The 21,622-nt window shown below is 38.3% G+C and overlaps 3 protein-coding genes across 3 annotated transcripts in view; 1 reads left to right on the forward strand and 2 right to left on the reverse strand.

Annotated features, from left to right (window-relative positions):
* The window catches only part of LOC134655053 (protein prickle), a 407,966-nt gene that overhangs the window by 128,805 nt on the left and 257,539 nt on the right, over positions 1-21,622 (forward strand). The gene's annotated exons all lie outside the window — the stretch shown is intronic.
* On the reverse strand, positions 767-4,964 carry LOC134655047 (general odorant-binding protein 1-like). Its single transcript, XM_063510505.1, has 3 exons — positions 4,791-4,964; positions 2,181-2,361; positions 767-1,012 (listed from the first exon to the last, which is right to left on the reverse strand). The coding sequence occupies exons 1-3, from the start codon at positions 4,917-4,919 to the stop codon at positions 831-833; spliced, it is 492 nt and encodes a 163-aa protein (XP_063366575.1). The 5' UTR covers positions 4,920-4,964; the 3' UTR covers positions 767-830.
* LOC134655048 (general odorant-binding protein 2) lies at positions 5,986-11,260 on the reverse strand. The gene is made up of 3 exons (XM_063510506.1): positions 11,102-11,260; positions 9,298-9,478; positions 5,986-6,214 (listed from the first exon to the last, which is right to left on the reverse strand). The coding sequence occupies exons 1-3, from the start codon at positions 11,222-11,224 to the stop codon at positions 6,036-6,038; spliced, it is 483 nt and encodes a 160-aa protein (XP_063366576.1). The 5' UTR covers positions 11,225-11,260; the 3' UTR covers positions 5,986-6,035.

Consider the following 21,622-nt stretch of genomic DNA (forward strand, 5'->3'; position numbering starts at 1 on the left):
CAATGGAAAATAAATCGTGAAGTTATAGATTTACAGTTCAAATTGGTCTACAGGCACCCTTTCCTTGCAAAATCACTAGTCTACCTTTGCGTAACTCACAATTTTTATAGAAACTATTACCAACTGTAATGATTTGGAAATAGAGTTGAATCTAGTTTGCATAGTTTACTGTTGTTCTAAGACTAATTTACACTATTGGCTATCAATGTATCGCTTCGATTAAGAACTAAATAGATCTATTGTGTTGTCGCTATCTAAGGCAGGCGATTGTCCTGTCTAGAATATGGGGACATAAGTTAGAGCTTGAAAACCAGTTAGGACATAGGGATAGGAATTAGCAGGGAACAAAGGGATTTGAAGACTAATGTTTTAATATGTTAGGTGTACATATACAGTGACATTATTTTATGAAGGTTTATGATAGCGCTTTTATCGCCTGTCATGTTCTATAACTACGTAGTATTGTAAACTAGTGCGATAGTGACTGACGATAAATGATAAAATCGCAACTAAGTATCAAATCCGTCTTTGTCTTTGAATCCTTTTCTACAAACACTTCACAAAATCAATTAGGGTAACCAGGGTAAACTAGGGTAATTTTAAAATATAGACAAACACACAAAACAGCAATACAAGAGAATCACAAGACGGTGTTTGTCTTGGCAAGAAATTTAGTTAGAATTTTGTGGATTTATACAAAGACAAATTATATGTATTTAACTATATAAACTTGTATAAATTGATCACTAAACTTCGACGATCTACAGCTTTCAAGTTCTTTAATTTCGCATGTGGTCTTTACAAAAGCATAATTTTTATTCTAGAAAAATCTACATTTCAGTAAGCACCTCAGTAATAATAACGTCCATCTTGGGAGCCCAGTTGAGCTGGTGTATGTCTGTGCGGAAGCATTTGGCAATCTCCAGCGCCCTCATACATTCGTCTTCTAGCGCCTCGTGGGTCTTTTCGCAGGCGTGGAGGATTTCAACTAGCTTTGAGGCTACATCGCTTGCTGGAAAATTGTGAAGATTGAAATTAGCATTGTCAGCCGAAACATGTTAAAAGAAGCCTAATACATTAATTGAATTACGTATCATATGCAGAGATGTGAAAAATACTTTATAAAAAGTATTTAAATACAAAATACAAATACGTCCTTGGTATACTATTTCAAATGCAAAATACAAAATAGTTTTTGAATTTGTATTTAAAATACAAAATACTAAATAGGTATTTTCAAAATACTTTTTAAAAATACAAATACTTTGCGATAAAAGGTACTCTGAATTGTGAATACCTAGTCTGAATTAAAAAGTATTACTCAGAATATCCGAATTGAAAGACTCTTTATTCTTTGAAAACAGTGTGTCAATCAGTCCTCTATCTAAAGTGCAAATTTCTAGTTGTTTGCTCATATTAACCGGAAGGATGGATGGATGATGGTTTATAACGGACAATTTTTAAAAGCATTAATTTAGATTTGTAATGTTTTACAGCTAGTTAGCTCTCGTTAGTGTGATGAAAACGTCTCGTTGGTGTTTCATCAGGGCAGAAAAGTGTGTTCTCCTCTTGTACTTTGAAACCCTCGCAACACTTTCCACTTTTTTAACCACTCGCTACGCTTGTGGTCATGTGCAACGTTACTAAACAGATTCAACAGTTCCATGTTAAAAGAATGAGAGAGTTGCCAGGATTGTAACATCAGAAGAGATTGTAACTCTTACCTACATTACCTACTATAAAGTATTTTGTATTTTGAAAATAGAAAATAGGTCCCAAAAACTATTTCAAATAAAATACAAAATAGTTTTCTTCAAAAGGTATTTAAATACAAAATACAAAATAGGTATTTTGCATTTTGTATTTGCATTTTAAATACAAGTATTTCAAATAAGTCACATCTCTGATCATATGGGTATCATAAAAGACGAAGCAATTCCAATACCAACATCTCTGGAGTATATAGCTGGCGTCCATTGGCTACGGTGACTCTGGTGGCTTTATCTAACCTATTTCTAAATTTTGACAATCTTAAAAAAAAAAACAAGAAAATGTATGCAAACTACGTCAAGTAATTAGAACAGTACACTCCATATTACTATTTAAATTAATAAGCACACTTTCAAAGCTTAATTTCAACCCAACACCAGGCCAATTTCACAAGATTTGTCTGAACCTACCAGCGCCATGCCTAGTGGCAAACTCCTGAGTGTTTCCATGGTGAAGTTTTCCACTTGAATCGATGAGGTCCAGCTTCTTACTCATGCAGATGATGGCACAGCCAGTATCCCGGTTTAGGAGGGAGTAGTCCTCCTTCCAGTAGTGGTACAAGTCACTTATCACGTGCCCTTGGAGGTTTAGCTGTTGGAACATACATTAGCATCACAATTGAAGGGTTAAACATGGTAAAGATTTTCGTACAAGCTGTAACAGATACAGATACAATGTCTCCTTTAAATGTGTCAAAAAAGTACATTATTTTACACTTAATCAGTTGTTGCAAAGAAAGAGTGTTATTATTTATTAACCTATTGTGTCCCACTCAGTGGCGTAGCTAGAGGATATGGCGCCCGGGGCAGGCACCAAATTTGCGCCCCCCCCCCCCCTCCCCCCCCCCCAAACGAAATGAACTAACGAAAGGGTTACTTTTTACTTATTAAAGTTTACTTTTGATTTAGACAAAGAAGTGTTTTTTTAGTCCATCGGTGGCTAACAAGCTTACGACTCACCTGATGGTAAGCGGTCACCGCATCCTATGGACGTCTACACTCCAGGGGCGTTACATGCGCGTTGCCGACCATTTTAAAACTTATACACTTCTTTTTTGGAGATCTCCTTAGACTTGAAGATTCAATATCGCTTGTAAGTTTGGGATCGTAGACTATTCATAGCGCGCCTTTGGACTGATTTGAAGGGACTAAGGTGGCATCTAGGTGCTCCTGCCCAAGGTGACAGCAGTACTCATTATATGGGATCTGTCCATGGTCGTACGCAGCATTTTTTAAGGGGTGGGACAGAAGTAGGAGAGGCTGGGGACGTTGTAACAGGGTACGGTTGAAACGGAGATTCTTAGCTTATGGTCAGAGACCAGGGTCGGACAACTGCCCCACCTTGCCCCACCGTGGGTACGCCTATGGATCTGTCTGCCCCAGAGTAAAGTATCGCCTCCCTTTATTGAGCACACCGAGTTTGTTGGATACGAGCGCAGCCTACCCAGCAAGGTGGCTACGAAATTATTGGACATCACTGATGGAGATGTCAACACCGAGGCTCCCAATACTCCCTGACATGGGAAGGGTTGTGCCTTGAAAAATGAGGTTTTCTTAGCGGTAAACGCGCAAAATTGAGCCTGGGTGGGATTGAATTGGACTAAATCTGAATTGGATCCCACACCGAAACTCTGGATAGAATGCTCTCAATACCTGGACACAGGTTTTTCACGGCATTCTAGTATCACAGAACGAGCGATGTTGGCACGGCATGTGTTATACAGGTTGGTCCAAACCTAGCCGTCCAAAATTTTTTTTTAGATTCCTCACGCTGTGGGCTATCAGAATATGTATGTTACCCGACTTTTTGTAGTTTTCGAATTATGATTTTTATTTTTATTACTTTTAACTTTTGTTGAGAATTTCCGGGTTGAAGCAATTATTTATTAAAAAAACTATTGAACTTTTTTTTTACGATATCGGTATGCAAGTACTCCTTACTGATAAACAAGATTAATCTGTCAGCTCCCACGGCTCATATATGAGCCAGAACGCTTATGGTAACGTCATATCGTGGGATTCGACAGGTTAACGCATTTATTACATTAAATTGAACTTTTTTGAATATTTCTTTTAGTAACATAATCCTTCACAAACGGCGCAGTTGCTAAAAAAATCAGCATCCTCACTTGGCTGAGTTGGAAAAAAAAAGACAAACTTTTACGTTCAAGCATGTCAAGCTTAGATGTTGCCCTTACATAAATAAATAAAATATACAAGCGATTTCAAGGACCTTTGGTTATTTTAGAAACTGCTAGACCCTACGTTTTTTTAAAAGATCAAAAAAGTGATACTTAATAGTCATCATTTGTCAGAGTAGCCGGTCAAAGGAACTGAGGTGGAAAGCTTCCAAATTAGTAATTCATTACAAAAATCCTCTTTTGTTATTTCTACTATTATTTTATGGGGTCACTTCCCCATCGCTATTTCATGTTATCAGTGCAAATACCACGAACAATTATTAGAAGGCATAAAAGCAACGCAAAGCTTCACCCCGGAATTTCTTAACAAAAGTTAAAAGTTAAACTCGAAAACTAGGTACGAAAAATCGGCTAACATACATGCGGTATATTCTGATAACCAACGACCGAGGATTAAAAAAAAATGTTTTGGACGTCAAGGTTTGGACCACCCTGTATAAGGGTGGCTAAAAAATAACTGCATTTCCGTTGCCAGGGAGGTTTTGGGATTATACTCAGCAATTTTTACTATGAGACCAACCCCTAAGTCGCGAAAAAAAAATTTGACTTTCCTACATTTTGGCTGGTCCATTTTCTATGGGAGGTCTTTTGCTCATTTTGGCGCCCCCCCTTGGACGGCGCCCGGGGCACGTGCCCCCCCCAGCCCCCCCCCTAGTTACGCCACTGGTCCCACTGCTGGCAGTGCTAGCCAAAGACCTCACTCTCTTCCATACACCTTAGTGCCGCCATCTCCTTCGAGATCTCAGATCATGTCAGTTCAGGTCAAGTTCGAGGTCTGCCGTGACGCCGCAATACGTTTGGTATCAATTCATCAACTCACCTCCTGTTTGCATTCCTCAAGCACTTTAAGGAACCCTGACGTTATGGTCTTCATCGTCTCCGATGACGATTCTATCTTCCTCACAGCCATGGCTAATAATACAAGAGAGAGCAGGACAGATCTCGCCATTGTTATGTCTCAGTATAAAGTTCGTCGAAAAAATGCTAAACACAACTCCTGGTCATTAGAATGTGGTTGTTATTCTCCGGTGCGTCCGTATATATGGATGACAAGGTTATTAATTGTCGATGTTTTAATTGATAGGTGTTGTATGGAAATTGCAGTCAATTTACACGTGGGCTGTCAAGGTTGAGTTTCAATCACGTTTGATATTGTTTTCAATTGTCACAAAGTTGCAAGTCCGCAATCAAGTTTAGACGACTATCAGTGAGGTTCAAAACAATAATTTTGATTTCAATTAAGTGCCGGACTGTCTGTTTTTAAAACCAGGTCACTCACGATGTTATGATTGACATACGATACAAAATTATCTGTTTTGTTATAGTAAATAATGTATCTACCTTAGAAAATATTATTTTAGGTACCATATCTTTTTTCATTGTATGTTCTCTAGTCTATTTATTCATATTAAGCTTAAGGACATGCGATATTTCTACGTCTTAATACTAATGTACTATGTTCTACTACTATAATGAATAATAATTTAATTCAAACATTTTTCACTCAAACAACTATTTATTGAATCACAAAAATCCTAATCTAATTTAAATAGTTGATGAAATGGTCTTAATCAAAACTATCTACTAGGATTTACTCTTTAGACATTGTACGATATATTATTAGCTGATTGTGTATAAGAATTAAAAACAATACTGGTAAATAATATATACCTACTTCGTGACGACCATTCATCTTTTCATCCATCAATTACTTAGTTGTTTACAAACTCTTCTAGTTAAGATATTAAATTGTGACTGTGTCTATTTTTTTACATCAAATAATAAGCACACAATACAGTGGCGGCAAGTTCACAAAAATAGACTCTCACTAGTTTGAATTAATTTAAAATATATCCACACTTTATTCTACATACCCTAGGAAAAGTAATACGATAGCTTCAGCTTGCCTGCGAATTTTCACATCACTCAGCCTCTGATTTCGGCAACCTGAATTGCCGAAAATTTTCTGTGCAAGAAAGTAATTGCTACTAATTATCATCACAGAGTATGAAAACCTCCTTTATCTATCCACCAGTATCATTTTCAATTCATCGTCTGCCGTTGGTCAATACTTCTCCAGCACCGCTTCGATCATGGTGACCTCGGGCGCGATGCCAGCCTTCTTCGCGTCGACCTTGAAACAGGCTGCGACTTTGACGACGCGGCTGCAGTCGTCAACTATGTCGTCGTATTGTTTCTCGCAGTTGTGGATCAGTTCCACCATCTTGGCGGAGAGGACGTCACCTGTAATTGTTAAGGTCTTTTTATGTCCCAATAACAATGAAAGGTTAATTAAATCATGTTAGGGTTAATAGTAGAGGTCAATTCACAAAGTCACGATGTTTTGTAAGCATGATTTTGATTGGTGTAACCGACGGTTGTGAATTAAGCTTTATCGGATGTTATGTACATAAAATAATCAATTTGATTTAACTAGGTTGACTTTTTTTCCAGGCAAAAGCACAGTAGCACAGTGAAAAGTGGCTAGGTCAAATATTTAGTTGCGTTTTATCTAGAAGTGCGGCGGCGGTATCATGGGCGTATTTTTATCACTTGTCATGTCATGCGTCACTTTCGCACTTAGGGTCAGTGCGGAAAGAGAAGAGTCGTGGAATGTATGGGGCCCAATACATTACACGACTCTTCTCTTCCCGAACAGTCTCTACATACTTGTTAAAACGTGACAGGTATGATGACAGATGATAAAAAACCGACCATCTTAGCTCTTCTGGATTTGATTTCACGCTATAATTATTCTTCAAATACAGATACCTATAGTTGGACTTAATAACTAAATAACTAACGTGAGATTCATTGCCGTCTATATTTACAATCGCAGTAACTTTAATGATACGTGCTTCCACGTATCACGTACATTTCATAAAGAACTTCCAACATGTTTAGGAAACTAGGAACGCAAACTTCTGGCTATAAATTCAAGTTGTTTGCGCCCAACTCCGGATAATAACGTAACACATTATTTCAGTTCTCGTACACAGTCGGCAAACGTGAGCACGCGATGCATTTTACAAAAATTCTAGAGGCTCATTCAGATATCAAAAACTTGATACCAATATGAATAGTGCCATTGTATGTAAAAACCGCCGCACGCACGCGCCAGTTAGCTTTGCTCATACCTACTATTTTTCTTTATTCAAACAAACACAAGAATTAGTTTACAGCAACATATATGCCATGTAGTCCTTTTCGTTAACCGCATAGTTTCATTTTTATCGCCTGTCACTATGCCCGTTACTTTTGCACTTACATACTTGTCAGAACGTGACAGGCACGGTGACAAGCGATAAAAATGCAACGCCGCAGCTCACCCTCGCCAGCTAACGGACGCCCTGAGATATCGATGGTTGAAAAGTAGTGTCCGACCGAAACATGTTTTTTTGCCGAAACCGAAACCGAAACCGAATGTTCGGCTTTGGCTCTAGTTTCGGCCGAAACCGAAACCGAAACCGAAACTTTTGTAGACTTGTTAAAATCGTTGAAAAAATGTCATAAAACCGCTTTTACACACATATTATGGGGCTGTCAAGACCCAATGTCCTTGAAATTGATGTTACTTGAGCAGTTTTTTATGAAAATTACTAGAGTTAGACCAAGATAATTCTGCAACGATTTTGATAACACACGCAGTGCAAGTGTTATTTTAAGCGTCAAAACTTCTATGAAATTATGACGTATAAATAACATTTACACTAGTTGCACTGCGTATGCTACAAAAATAATTGCAGAATTTTCTTGGTCTAACTCTATTCATTCACTAAATATAGGGTCAACCAAAAACGCGAGCGCAGCGAGCGCGAAATTTTTCGTTAACAATATCGCAAGGCCGGGTACCGATCTTCACCTGGGCCTAAAAGTCCGAAATGCCCCATTGAGGCGAACTTTTATTGTATTAAAAAGCGAGACCGCAGGCCGAGCATGGCGCAGCGAGGCCAAAGGCTAAGCACTGAAGTAGAGGACATGTGGAACACAAACCAATGGTAAATTGAGGTAAAAAGTGAGGCTAAGGTCAAGTATTCGTATGAAAAACTGTACTGGGGACACTTTCAAGGGTTTTTTCTTCGTTTTAATCAATAGTCAGCTGTTCAGCCTCGCAAAATATTAACTATTGAGAAAATCAAATTTGCGGCACTAGTTGAGCGTAGCCTTTAGCCTCGTTTAAAATTTGCCATTAGAGGTAGATAGGAAAATTACTGAATAAGTGAGTGAATAAGAGCGAAAAAGACACGTCGTTCGACATGGGGCGGGCTGAGGGCCTACCGCGAACCACGTTCGACGTGTTGCCTCTTTGTCGCACTTGTAAATACGAACGTAAGTGTGACAGGGAGGTAACACGTCGAACGTGGTTCGCGGTAGGCCCGCTGATACTTGGCCAACGCCTGAAGATTGAAATTAAAAACGCAAACTTATTTCCCTGTACTGAACAACAGAACATACTGCATTATTGCATGCAGAGCATGCAGAATTAACTGTAGGGGGGCCCAAAACCTTGCACTGCCTGGGGACCCCGACATGCTTAATCCGGCCCTGCTTAAAATCACCATTAAACGGTTCTAATGTCTTAATTTTTTTGACTTATGTATCTGAAATTTAAATCACAATGTGTAAACATTTATACCTAAACCGCTAACGAGTAATACCTACTACACAAATAATCCACATTTATTTTTATTACAATAGTTTTCTTATTATGTATTTCCTTAAGCGCTGGTGGCCTAGCGATAAGAGCGTGCGACTTTCAATCCGAAGGTACAAACCCCGTCTCGTACCAATGAGGTTCCCCAACTTTTGGTCTTTGTCCGAAGTACCATTTCGTAAGTTTCGGCCCGGCCGAAAGGTTCGGCCGTTTTTTGGCCGAAACCGAAACTACAGCCGAAACATGATTTTTTGGCCGAAACTGGCCGAAACCGAAACCGAAACCGAACCTTCGGTCGGACACTATTGAAAAGCTTTATCATGTTGGTATCATATTTGTATAATCCAAATACGCCACCAGGTCAAGAAACTGGATATTTTTAAAAGCGTGGAAATTGCTGCACTTCATGCTACTTTTGTTTATGGTTTAGTGAGCGAAGAGTGCCAATAAAATGGATTTAGAGTAAGGAAGTCTCCGGAAATTAGAGCGCGTTTAATGATGACAATGCGAACTTATGCCTTTAAGGGATATCTTCCAGTTAACCCTTGAGACGGTAGACATCTGTACTGTACCAATGGCGCAAAAATCAAAAGAAAATAAAAAAGTAACAAAATGATTACTTATAATTATAATATTACTAGTAGCTTACCTACAACAAAGAACTATAGTATACCTTGAGGGAAGCTCTTGACGTAGTCATGCATGTTCTCATGGTGCATGCGGGCATCGTCTTGTAACAGGGAGAACTTGTTGGACATGCACATGATGGCGCAGCCCAGCTCGCGGTGGACCACCTCGAAGTCCTCGCGCCAGAAGTTGTGGAACTCGTCCAGGACTTCTGTGGACAGCTGGGACTGTGGGGGTTGAAAGGGATGTATGATTATGTCAATTAATGGGAAAAGCTGCTTGAAAATGTTATGTTAAGGTAAACGTACGTACGTACTTAAGTATAGGTACGAGGGGTATTCAAAATATTCTCGGTATGAGAATGAAAACAAACAAGTACGAAAAGTTTGATATTTTTATTTTTCAATATACTCCCCCCCTATGTTCATACACTTAAAAGATCGATCAATTATTTTTATTAATCCTGCATAAAAATATTTTTTATCTTTGGTGTAAAAATGCTCCTCCACTGCCGCCTTCAATGCTTCATCATCGGAAAATTTATTTCCACGCAGATCCTTTTTAAGATTGGGGAACAAAAAGAAGTCGCTGGGGGCTAAGTCCGGACTATACGGTGGGTGAGTAACAGTTTCAAACCCACATTCAACAATAGCTGCCTTGGCAATATGAGCAGTATGGACGGGGGCGTTGTCATGCAGAAGCATAACACCTTTGGTTAACTTTCCTCGCCTCTTTTCTTTGATTGCATCCTTTAATTGACGTAGAATGTTAGCGTAGTACTGTCCTGTGATATTTACACCTTTTTCTTTATAATCGATCTGTAATACTCCTTCACAATCCCAAAATATCGTGGCCATGACCTTGCCAGCTGAAGGGATGACCTTGAACTTCTTGGGATGAGCTGAACCCTTAATGTGCCACTGCATGGACTCTTGTTTACTCTCTGGGTCATAATGATGAACCCAGGTTTCATCTCCAGTAACTATTCTTTGCAGCACCTTATCAGGATTTTCACCGCACAGGTCAATAAAATCGGAACAACAAGCTACACGCATGCCTTTTTGAAGCCGAGTCAGCATTCGCGGAACCCATCTTGCACTTACTTTTGACATATTAAGATGGTCATGGATAATATCATGTATGGTACCAATAGAGAGATTGGTTACTTGTGCTATAGATTTTACCTTCACTCGACCATCTTCCAATATAAGTTTTTCCACTTTATCAATATTTTCTTGTGAAGTAGCTACTACAGGCCGGCCAGGTCTAGGGTCGTCTTCAACACTCTCCCTTCCACGTTTAAACTCGCTTGACCACTTTTGAATGGTAGATAAAGAAGGAGCAGACTCACGGTAAACACAATCCATTTCCTCTTTTATGGTTTTTTGATTTTTACCCTGTTTTGTCAAGAATTTTATCACGCATCGATGTTCTAATTTAGTTAACATTGTCAATTCCCACATGATGTTCATGTTTGTTCAGCAATTGCAGAAAAACAAAAGAACATCTCGCTTCGAATTATACTTTTTTTTAATGTCAATGAATAAACCTTAGCGGCCAGTAACGAAAGAAATTTTAGAAGAGGTTGTAAGATATCAATACCGAGAATATTTTGAACGCCCCTCGTACTTAGTTCTTTATTTTCTTCAATATGAATTATCACACACCTTTAGTTAAAATTACTAAACCATTAATTGGATATTAATACGCAAAAATTGCATCAATTAGTTCAAAGACTATTCCAAATATTCCAATACCTATTTTTTACGTTTTTGAAATCACACACACACACACACACACACACACACACACACACACACACACACACACACACACATTAAAATCCTTACTTCCTCACGGCATTGCTCCAGAGCCTTCCCAAAATGCGCAGTCACATGACTCATGACCTCCGCCGACCCGTCGACCATCCTACCACCCACCAGCACCAAAGCAACTAGCCAGTATAACGCCATTGTGCCGACAATGCCCACCAACCGCCATCACATCAATATATCACAGACGGATTTTTTCGGACGCTAATTCTCTATTATTACTCTTACCGTGAATCTTAAGAGGGGGCTAATGGCTAACGCGAATATTTTTACTCGTCAAAGGCAAATGCCATAAAAAATCACGCGAATAGTAAACTATAGCTGGTCAAGCAGATCTTGTCAGTAGAAAAAGGCGGCAAAGTTGAACAATGTAGGCGCGAAGGGATATCGTCCCATAGAAAAGTATTACGCGCCTTTTTAGGGTTCCGTAGCCAGTCTGTCCGTCTGTCTGTCCGTCTGTCTGTCCGTCCGTATGTCACAGCCACTTTTCTCCGAAACTATAATAACTATACTGTTGAAACTTGGTAAGTAGATGAATTCTGTGAACCGCATTAAGATTTTCACACAAAAATAGAAAAAAACAATAAATTTTTGGGGTTCCCCATACTTCGAACTGAAACTCAAAATTTTTTTTTTCATCAAACCCATACGTGTGGGGTATCTATGGATAGGTCTTCAAAAATGATATTGAGGTTTCTAATATCATTTTTTTCTAAACTGAATAGTTTGCGCGAGAGACACTTCCAAAGTGGTAAAATGTGTGTCCCCCCCCCCCCTAACTTCTAAAATAAGAGAATGATAAAACTAAAAAAAATATATGATGTATATTACCATGTAAACTTCCACCGAAAATTGGTTTGAACGAGATCTAGCAAGTAGTTTTTTTTTAATACGTCATAAATCGCCTAAATACGGAACCCTTCATGGGCGAGTCCGACTCGCACTTGGCCGCTTTTTACTGACAAGATTTGCTTGACCAGCTACATAATATATGTATTTGCAAGGGCAGACTCCAACCAAAACTTTAAACGGTTAAAGTTGTCTCAATAGCCACAAATCAAAAACACGTGTCTAATTTACTTTTATTTTTAGTTGCATATCGTTACCCAGTATAGTAGTATTATTAAATATAAGGGATCTGAGGAACAACATTTTAACCGCAATAGGCCTTTTCCTCTTTGTCAGATGTATTAAGCAGCATCCTGTCGTGCTTGTATTGAACATCATGAATAGCACGACGCCACACGGGTCGGTCTTCGGCCATTTTCTGCCAGAAGAAAATTTTCAGAATAATTCAGACAAAACATAAAAACACCAAATCTTTCGTCACAAATTTCGCGCGGCTTCTTTTGTTTCCTTTTAATATCCTGTACTTATACCCCCTCTTAATAGCATTGCATATTACAAGGTCAACCAAGCCATGTAAGGTTCACCTACGGCCAGTACCTAACGACCTAACTAGATAATGAGCTAGACTAAATGAATGGGTTTAAACGGGGTTTCTGTGTTGTTGATAGTAATGTGATGGTTGCGCGGATGCAAGTCATTTGGTGAGGCGTGGTTGCTTAAATGCTTAATGTCTTGAATGTTGGTTTGAGGGTTTACTTTTGATTAAATCTAGTATTTGTCTTGTCAGGTGTTGCACTAGTTACTGATATCCGTATGAATTGCCCGTCCCAGTCCCATTCGAGCCTGTCTTTTCGCCAACGTTAGCAATGCGGGTTTTAGAGTGTAGCATTCATTATATTCATTTCAAATCTTCACACAATCTCATTTTCTTTAATCGTTTTCACTTTTTACCGAGGAAATGGCTTGCCATAGGTATTATATATTTTTAATTCAGACTGAAATATGCCACATCCATTCAATCTCCTTCCACGTAAAGAAACATCAAAAGGGCAGTTGTGTAATTTTGTAATTAGTCAAATCAGCAAGTAAGTTACAGTGCACCAACTAACAATAACTCACTTAACTGACCATGGGTAGATCTTATCTCGACGCAATAAAGTTGAAAATGGTTAATTAACGGTGTCAACTGTACCTATATGTATAGCGCTCGCTCTCGTGTGCCATTCGCCATTGTGCCATAAACCTTATTACAAAGACTTAAGGTCGGCTATGCGTGTTTTGGAGCGCAATGTAGTGTTTCGGATGCGATCCGTCCTTGTGACACCTAGAATGCTGCGCTCCATTGCTCGCTTTTTTATTTAGGTATATAACTTAAAATGCTTTTTTGTAACAGATATCTTCAATTACATTCATTTTTGTGATTGGTTTAGTAATTAAGTCTGCCTACTCATTAAAACTAAACATCGCATATTAGCTAATCCCTCCATCTCCGTTTTGCCACCGTGGGGCTATAGGCACAGACTCAGAGCATATAAGGCACAGACTTCCACCCTTACGTTGTTACGCTGCCATAAATCCGCACTAAACGCTTTCCTTCTATGTAGCTTTGTTATGCGAACGGCTAAGGTGTGAAACTCACTTCCTGCTAATCTATTCCCAGCCCACTATAACTTCAATAACTTGTATCTTTCCAAATCGAGAGTAAATAATATATTTACCTATAGGTATTGCATGCTCCGTCCCAGACCGCATCGGTACTTACTTACCATCAGGTAAGATTGTAGTGAAATGCTTTCCTTTATCTATAGTTTATATAATAAAAAAAGTCTACCACGAGGCAAAATTTGTCTTTTAACAAGACAACATTTCTCTTCAGCCTAATATATAATTTTCGAATCAAATTGAATCGAGCCTACTCGATCCCTTTTTTCAGTTAGAAATAAAATCGCGTGGAGCAAACCAATGCGTTATTTAGAAGAAATAAAAGGAGATCGTTGTTTGCGAACGACGGGCACCTGAGCCCTCTTACTGTTTACCCCATCGTCTACATGAGACAGAGAGTAGGGCTGAGAGTACCGACGCATTTGATTTTTTCGAGGGTCAAACATGTTTCAGAAAAAGGTCACTTCTGTGGACAAACCATCAAAATTTAATGACCCAGGTACATATACATATAGGGCAACACGTTTTGTTTTGTAAATATGTTTTTCGCCTCTAAGGTAAAAAAATTGCTTTTGATATTCATTACTTTCCGATGTGTACCTACAGCTAGGAAAGACACGAACGATTTAAGCATACAACAAAATGTGAATGGTTGAATGAGAATGCGACCCTTAAATATGGCCATATTAGGTATCTAAAATAGTAAATTGTTACAAGTCATATAAGTAAGAAATTTATTGAGTACCACAAGGCAGTATTATGGGACCTCTGTTATTCTTATAATACATATAAATGATTTACCAAAGTCCTCGCATATATTATTATAAAATGCAAAAATTTGTTTACTTTTAACAATAATTTAAATAGAAATAGCTCTCTCGGCTTTGCCTTTCCCAGACTTTTTTTATTATACCGATAAGAATAAACATTGGGCGGGCGGATTTATCGAATAACACATGCGCCTAAACGCGCAAACATTCTTATCTTGTGTACTCTTTTCTTTACCAGCTTCACTGTCAACGGTGTTAACTATTTGTAACCTTATTGCAAAGACTTAAGGTTCATCGATGATAAGTTAAGAGTGTTACTGTTCATGCGTACTCTTAGCAACATTTGTTACATCGAATGGCGCATTTAATTTTGTTATTTTGTATCGCTGATGTTTAGTGTACTATTAGAAAATCGTAACATTCTAATAACAGACTTAAGAAGTAGGTACAGTCAAAATTTTAATTTCGGACCCATTTTGGACCTTGTGACAATGACAATAGTATGAGATACATAATTATATACCGACTATCATATTTATTGTCACTGTGACAAGGTACGACAGTTACGACATGGGTCATAAATTAAAATCTTCGACCATAATTCTTAATTCACGGGGATCTTTTATTTCCTATAAACTAGAGATGCTCCGAATAGTGGTTTTGGCCGAATACCGAATATTGTGCCCCTTTCTCGGCAGAAGCGCCGAATAGTAGGCAACATTCGGCCGAATACCAAATATTCGGCAAAATGGCCGAATAGTTGCCGAATATTCGTGGCATCTCTACTATAAACGATTGCACTTTGCTAGGCCCCCTGGTGACTGTTAGACAAGTATTTACAATAATTTTAGCCAGATCGAGATGCGTAGCCGACATTCCTGGGTGCGAATTCATCAGTATGCGAGCGTCGTCCTCGCCGCGGACGCCAAGCGTCCTTTGGGCCAACGACATCGATGGATGCTACGTGTTTTACTCGTGTATCGCGTACATTTTATACACAGAAATAGATGTTACGCGATTAAGTCCCGTGGTAGTTATAAAACTATGAATGAGAATCGTGTTAGTTTAAAATTTAAACTTTAAATCAATATAGATGTTACAAGATACGAGATATTTATTCATAAACAATGTCAATTGTGTTTGATACAGTAGAAGCATAACATTAAATAAATTCATGAAATTAACAATAACTTAACTAAAACAAAATAAAACAGTAATTAAATAAAGAAAAGAATGTTACATATATATATATGAAATGGGTCAATCAACTATTTTTTGTTGTTATTCTGTCCCATCAGCGAGGAGACAATACTAGCATAGATTGTTAGAAGAACTGCTGTACCATATTCTACTAATATACTCAGAAGATTTGCTCGATTTGACATTTACGTTTTACGTTAGGACTGCGTGCAGAACTCGATAGGATTCCCTCTCTATCGCACCAATACTTCAGTCCGAGCGAGATGGACTGCGAACGAGTTTACTTGCAGGATAAATAGAAAACTTGAGAGTGGCATGGTAAAATTTACGTAGTTTAATATCGGTGGTCCTCATTACGAATAATATTACCTAGCTACTAGATTCATGCGATGCGACTGAAAAACTTTCATACTGTTATCCATGCTGTTATCTAAACTCTACTTTAAAGTACAGGTAAAATATAAAACTTGTTTTATGTAACGAGCAGACGACCCGCCTGTTGGAAAATCATCGTCGCCATTGTTATTAAGCAACTTTTGTGTTGTGCGTCGCCCATTTGTGTTGTGATTTGTGTGAAAATACAAACGATGAGACTAATGTGGTGTGTGTAACATTCGCAGTGTCTCTAAAGTTTACTAAGTACTATCTCGTGGTGGAAGTCAATTAGATAGAAATAAACAGCGAACCCTAATTTAATGGCTGCATTACGCGCATTATGCGATTAGACGCGTGAGCATGCAAAGTTACTGCATCCCCGGGGACGGACCGTTTCCATTTCTTCACGATTTTACCCGCTACTCTGATAAACAGTAAGCCACGGACGTATTTTAAAATTTAATCGTAATATTTTTACCGCACTAGTGCGATAATTAGCACATTACGCAACTATGTCGAAAATTTAAAGGGCCATAATTATTTTCACATTTTACATAATAAATCAACTTTTGTAGCTGTTTCACATTATATACTTAAAACTGATGATTTCTACTATGGTCGGCTCTTTTCTTCAAAAGCTTCTCGTACGGGATCTCTGAGAGCCTACCGCGAACTACGTTCGACGTGTTGCCTCCCTGTCACACTTACATACGAATTTACGAGTGCGACAGAGAGGCAACACGTCGAAAGTGTTTCTATCGCGTACCGTGTATAAAAATGGACACGCGTCCTATCGCACGGCGCTAATCCGCGTCAGAGCGGATTACTCTTCATTAGAGCGTCAGCTGAGAGACATTTGTCACAGCACTAAGTCTGCCTGCGTTGGTAATTAGTAAATATAGCCTAATTTATCTATCTGCTTTTTTAAGTTATATAAATAAAGAATAGGTACTTATTATTATTCAATGGTTCAAAAATTTCTTTTTTGTTTCAGGTACGTTTTCCAGTCGGATTCAAAAAGTTCAAGAATTTTGTGATTTCATAGTAATTAATAACAAACTGGTAAACGTGAAGGAAGGTATTAAAGGATGTCCCAAAAAGGACGCAAGAATTGAAATTGATGAAAAACACTTTTTTTTTCGATATAATATAATATATTTGTACCTATATAAAATCTTGAAATACATAAAATAGGGTTATTTGTGGAACGGGTCACTGTTTGGTGCGGATTTTGGGCTGGAGGCATTATTGGACCATAGTTTTTTCAAAATGAGGCCGGTCAAGCAGTTACTGGTTACTGTTAATGGAGCTCGATACTGAGCTCGATATCGCGACATGATAACAAGGTTTTTTCTAGCCGAATTAGAGGATATCGATGTGGAAGCAATGTGGTTTCAACAAGACGGGGCCACTTGCCACACAGCCAGAGAACATTTCCTAGTCGTGTGATCTCTCGATTCGGTGATCAGAATTGGCCCCCTAGATCTTGCGATTTAACGCCTTTAGCCTTCTTTTTATGGGGTTATTTAAAGTCTAAAGTCTATGCCAATAAGCCCACAACCACTCATGCTTTAAAAGAGGAAATTCGACGCTGCATTGGAGAAATTCAGCCGCATCTATGCAAAATGGTCATAGAAAATTTTGACAAAAGAGTGCGTATGTGCCAGCAAAGCCTAGGAGGACATTTGCCTGACGTATTATTCCACAAATAACCCTATTTTATGTATTTCAAGATTGTATACATATACAAATATATTATAACGAAAAAAAATGAGTTTTTCATCAATTTCAAATCTTGCTTCCTTTTTGGGACACCCTTTATTTAAATGAAACTTGAAAGTACGCTTAATTTTCATACATCGAATACGTGGAGGAATATTGTTCCAGCATATGGTTGCGGGATACCGAAAACAGTCAGTATAGGTACAGAAATAGGCACAGGTTGTACAGTGAGTATAGCAGTAGTTTAACCGCAATCAATATATCATTTTACACACCTGACTATTTAACAACGCAAGTGTCCAAAGACTACGGTGTCCGCTTAAGCAGTTCCCAAGTTTGTTTGCCACGTAGGTAATAAAAAAAAATAGAAATACTTACAAAATCGTTACATAGGAAATGAATAAATCCACGCACGGGCCGCAAATAAAGCGGGCCATTAAAGTGCACGCGTCGCGTTGGCGATCGGCCAGGCGGCTCTTATTTATCGACGTTTAATAGCCCATTATGCAACGGTAAATCATATGGAAAGTTAACACGGAAAAAAGGCTGTTTGGTTTTCAAACTTTAAAACTTGATTATAGGTGTAGATTACACAATGATAAGTGTTTAAGTACACATCATATATTCCAACATTTCCAAATAAAATTCTAAAATAATCTACAAACTTTCTCACTCAATTCGGTGCGATAATTACTACGTAGGTACCTACATACTACATTCATAGGTATCGATATATGATATATTTCATTGCACAAATTGACCGAATATAGACCTTAATGCGATAGCAGTAAGAACGTAAATAAATGAATGTAATAAATAACGAAGCATCGATAACAGTGAGTTATGGTCGGGTTAATTGTAGCTACTAGCATGATGTATGGGGCGAGTTCCGTTCTTGTTCGGGACAATTCTGATTTCAGAAATAGAATTTGATTTGATACTAAGAGTCCGCAGCAAGCCGGCCAAATTTTACCTTCCCATACAAACGGAGTTTTATTCTCATTTTAAAACTACGTGTAGGATTATAATGAAACTTTGCACATATAATGACGTACCTATATCTATGCCTGTAATTCCGTCTAGTTAGTTCAACTAGATTTGTTTTTCGGATATAAAAACGCCTGTGGTATTTTAAAAGCAATTTCGATGAAATCAACATTATTTGCCGTTCAACCGAACATAGGGAATATTACGCGAAACTTTGCGTAGGAGGCGCTACTACCACAATTACTCACAATCTGAGGATCTAGCAAACAAAAAGCGGCCAAGTGCGAGTCGGACTCGCCCATGAAGGGTTCCGTATTTAGGCGATTTAAGACGTATAAAAAAAAAATTACTTACTAGATCTCGTTCAAACCAATTTTCAGTGGAAGTTTACATGGTAATGTACATCATATATTTTTTTTAGTTTTATCATTCTCTTATTTTAGAAGTTACAGGGGGGGGGACACACATTTTACCACTTTGGAAGTGTCTCTCGCGCAAACTATTCAGTTTAGAAAAAAATGATATTAGAAACCTCAATATCATTTTTGAAGACCTATCCATAGATACCCCACACGTATGGGTTTGATGAAAAAATTTTTTTTGAATTTCAGTTCGAAGTATGGGGAACCCCAAAAATTTATTGTTTTTTTTTCTATTTTTGTGTGAAAATCTTAATGCGGTTCACAGAATACATCTACTTACCAAGTTTCAACAGTATAGTTCTTATAGTTTCGGAGAAAAGTGGCTGTGACATACGGACGGACAGACAGACGGACAGACGGACAGACAGACAGACAGACAGACAGACATGACGAATCTATAAGGGTTCCGTTTTTTGCCATTTGGCTACGGAACCCTAAAAAGATGAAATTTTGTTATCTAACCTCGCTATCACTCTTGCATATTCGAGCGACGAAGAGGCAAATGTCGAGAGCTGAGTGTCGATTTTCGGGTTTCCCGATAGGCCCTTTGTAGGCGCCTTGATGTATAAATGTCATATATTAGGAATATATTATTTGATTGTCTGTGAAAACTTGTCAAAAAACAGTTTAAGGCACAGTATGTATAAGATAAGTTACTCTATGGTTTACGATGGGTGCTATGCTAGTGCTGCACTCTGACGGCAGAACATTGCAGTTGTAGGTACCCCCTATTATTCTCAAATTATTTTATCTTACATTAATTCATTGTTGTTATACATTAATTTATTACAATTCAATGCACTTTACTTCAGAATAAGATTAACTTATCATTAGTGTACAACGGGCGCATCATGGTTCCATTTTTATCGCCTGTCGCTATGCCCGACACTTACGCACGTGTTAGAACGTGACAGTCATGGTGACAAGCGATAAAAATGCGACCGTGTTACCGCCGCAGATTTAAACTAAATCAGAGAATGGCAGACGCTCCGTATGAGAGATTTTGACGACCCTTATAATCCTGGACATTGTAACACAGAAGACCGTAATCGCCCTCATGCAGTTGAATGAGACAATTCCGCTAAGACCACGCTAAGACAACGGTAATTCTGAAGTAAAGGCGCGATCACACACCTAGTGAACAATCATCACTAAGTAGATATTATAAAACAAAGTCGTTCCCACTGTCTGTCCCTATGTATGCTTAGATCTTTAAAACTACGCAACGGATTTTGATGCGGTTTTTTTTAATAGATAGAGTGATTCAAGAGGAAGGTTTATGTATAATTTATTATTAACCCGTGCGAAGCCGGGGCGGGTCGCTAGTAGACAATAAAGCCTGGAGGTCTAGGCGGCCTACTATCGTTGATACGAACGCCATTCGAAATTTTATAATGTGTTTGGAAATAGTCACGTAGAATTTGTCATCCCGATACATTTTTTCTTTTCGTGTGTCAACTGTCGACCTACGAACCGCATCAAAACCGCATCAAAATCCGTTGCGTAGTTTTAAAGATATCAAAGCATACATAGGGACAGACAGACAGCGGGAAGCGACTTTGTTTACTATGTATGTAGTGAAGGTTTTCCTTCAATAGTTTCCAAGAAACTTATTCAAAGAAGCCCTCTTATTTCGCCTGTGTGAAAGGCCCTTAAATGTTGAAATTATCATTGTAATCCCTGTCCGGTTTGCCGGACGCCGGGGTGTCTGGGTCCGGCAAATGGGCCGGCGATAAGCTTCGGACATCTGTCTTGAGACGTTCTTAACGATGCAGAGTTACAAATGTTACAGACCTCGTATTTTAACAGAACGGGACTTGATTTCGTACACTTCTCTATAAGTATTATTATACGTACGTAATAAACAATCGCGTTATTTTAGTGTAAATTTCATTCGATAGTGACGTGATGTAGGTACGCATTTGCATTAGGTATATAAAAGTTAATGGTTAAGTGTCATTTTGTATGGGATTTTGAGTTTCCAAGACGTCCCGCGGGCGCGCTGTTCAAAATCCCATACGAACATAGGTAACGCAAACGCGATCGCTCGGTAACGCTATCGAATGAAATGTACACACGGGGTTCTAGGAGCCTACCGTAAAAACCGAAATACGCAAATTGCGGGGATCTTTCTCTTTTACTCCAATGAAGGCGTAATTAGAGTGACAGAGAAAGATGCCTGCAATTTGCGAACTTCGATTTTCGCGGTTATAGCCCAGAACTACTGACTCTCGCTCGCGTTGCAGTTGATAGTTTAGAATGTTTAGAAGTTTATTTCCATCTTAAGAAGTTCCTGGTTACCTAGAGAGTTTCTTGAATTCCGTTTGTTGAGAAAACTAAAAATACACTGCCGTGTCTACAGGGTTGGGCAAAATACTGGCTTCCACGTATTTGAAATACAAATTACAAAATACATTTTTAAAAGTATTTGAAATACAAAATACAAACTACTTTGGTGACGGGTATTTGAAATACAAAATACAAATTACAGTGTTTAAAATAATGTATTTCAATTACAAAATATACCTTTATTTATTTTTTTGTTTAGCATT

The sequence above is a fragment of the Cydia amplana genome, chromosome 16 (assembly GCF_948474715.1).
Source record: "Cydia amplana chromosome 16, ilCydAmpl1.1, whole genome shotgun sequence".
Lineage (NCBI taxonomy): Eukaryota > Metazoa > Arthropoda > Insecta > Lepidoptera > Tortricidae > Cydia > Cydia amplana.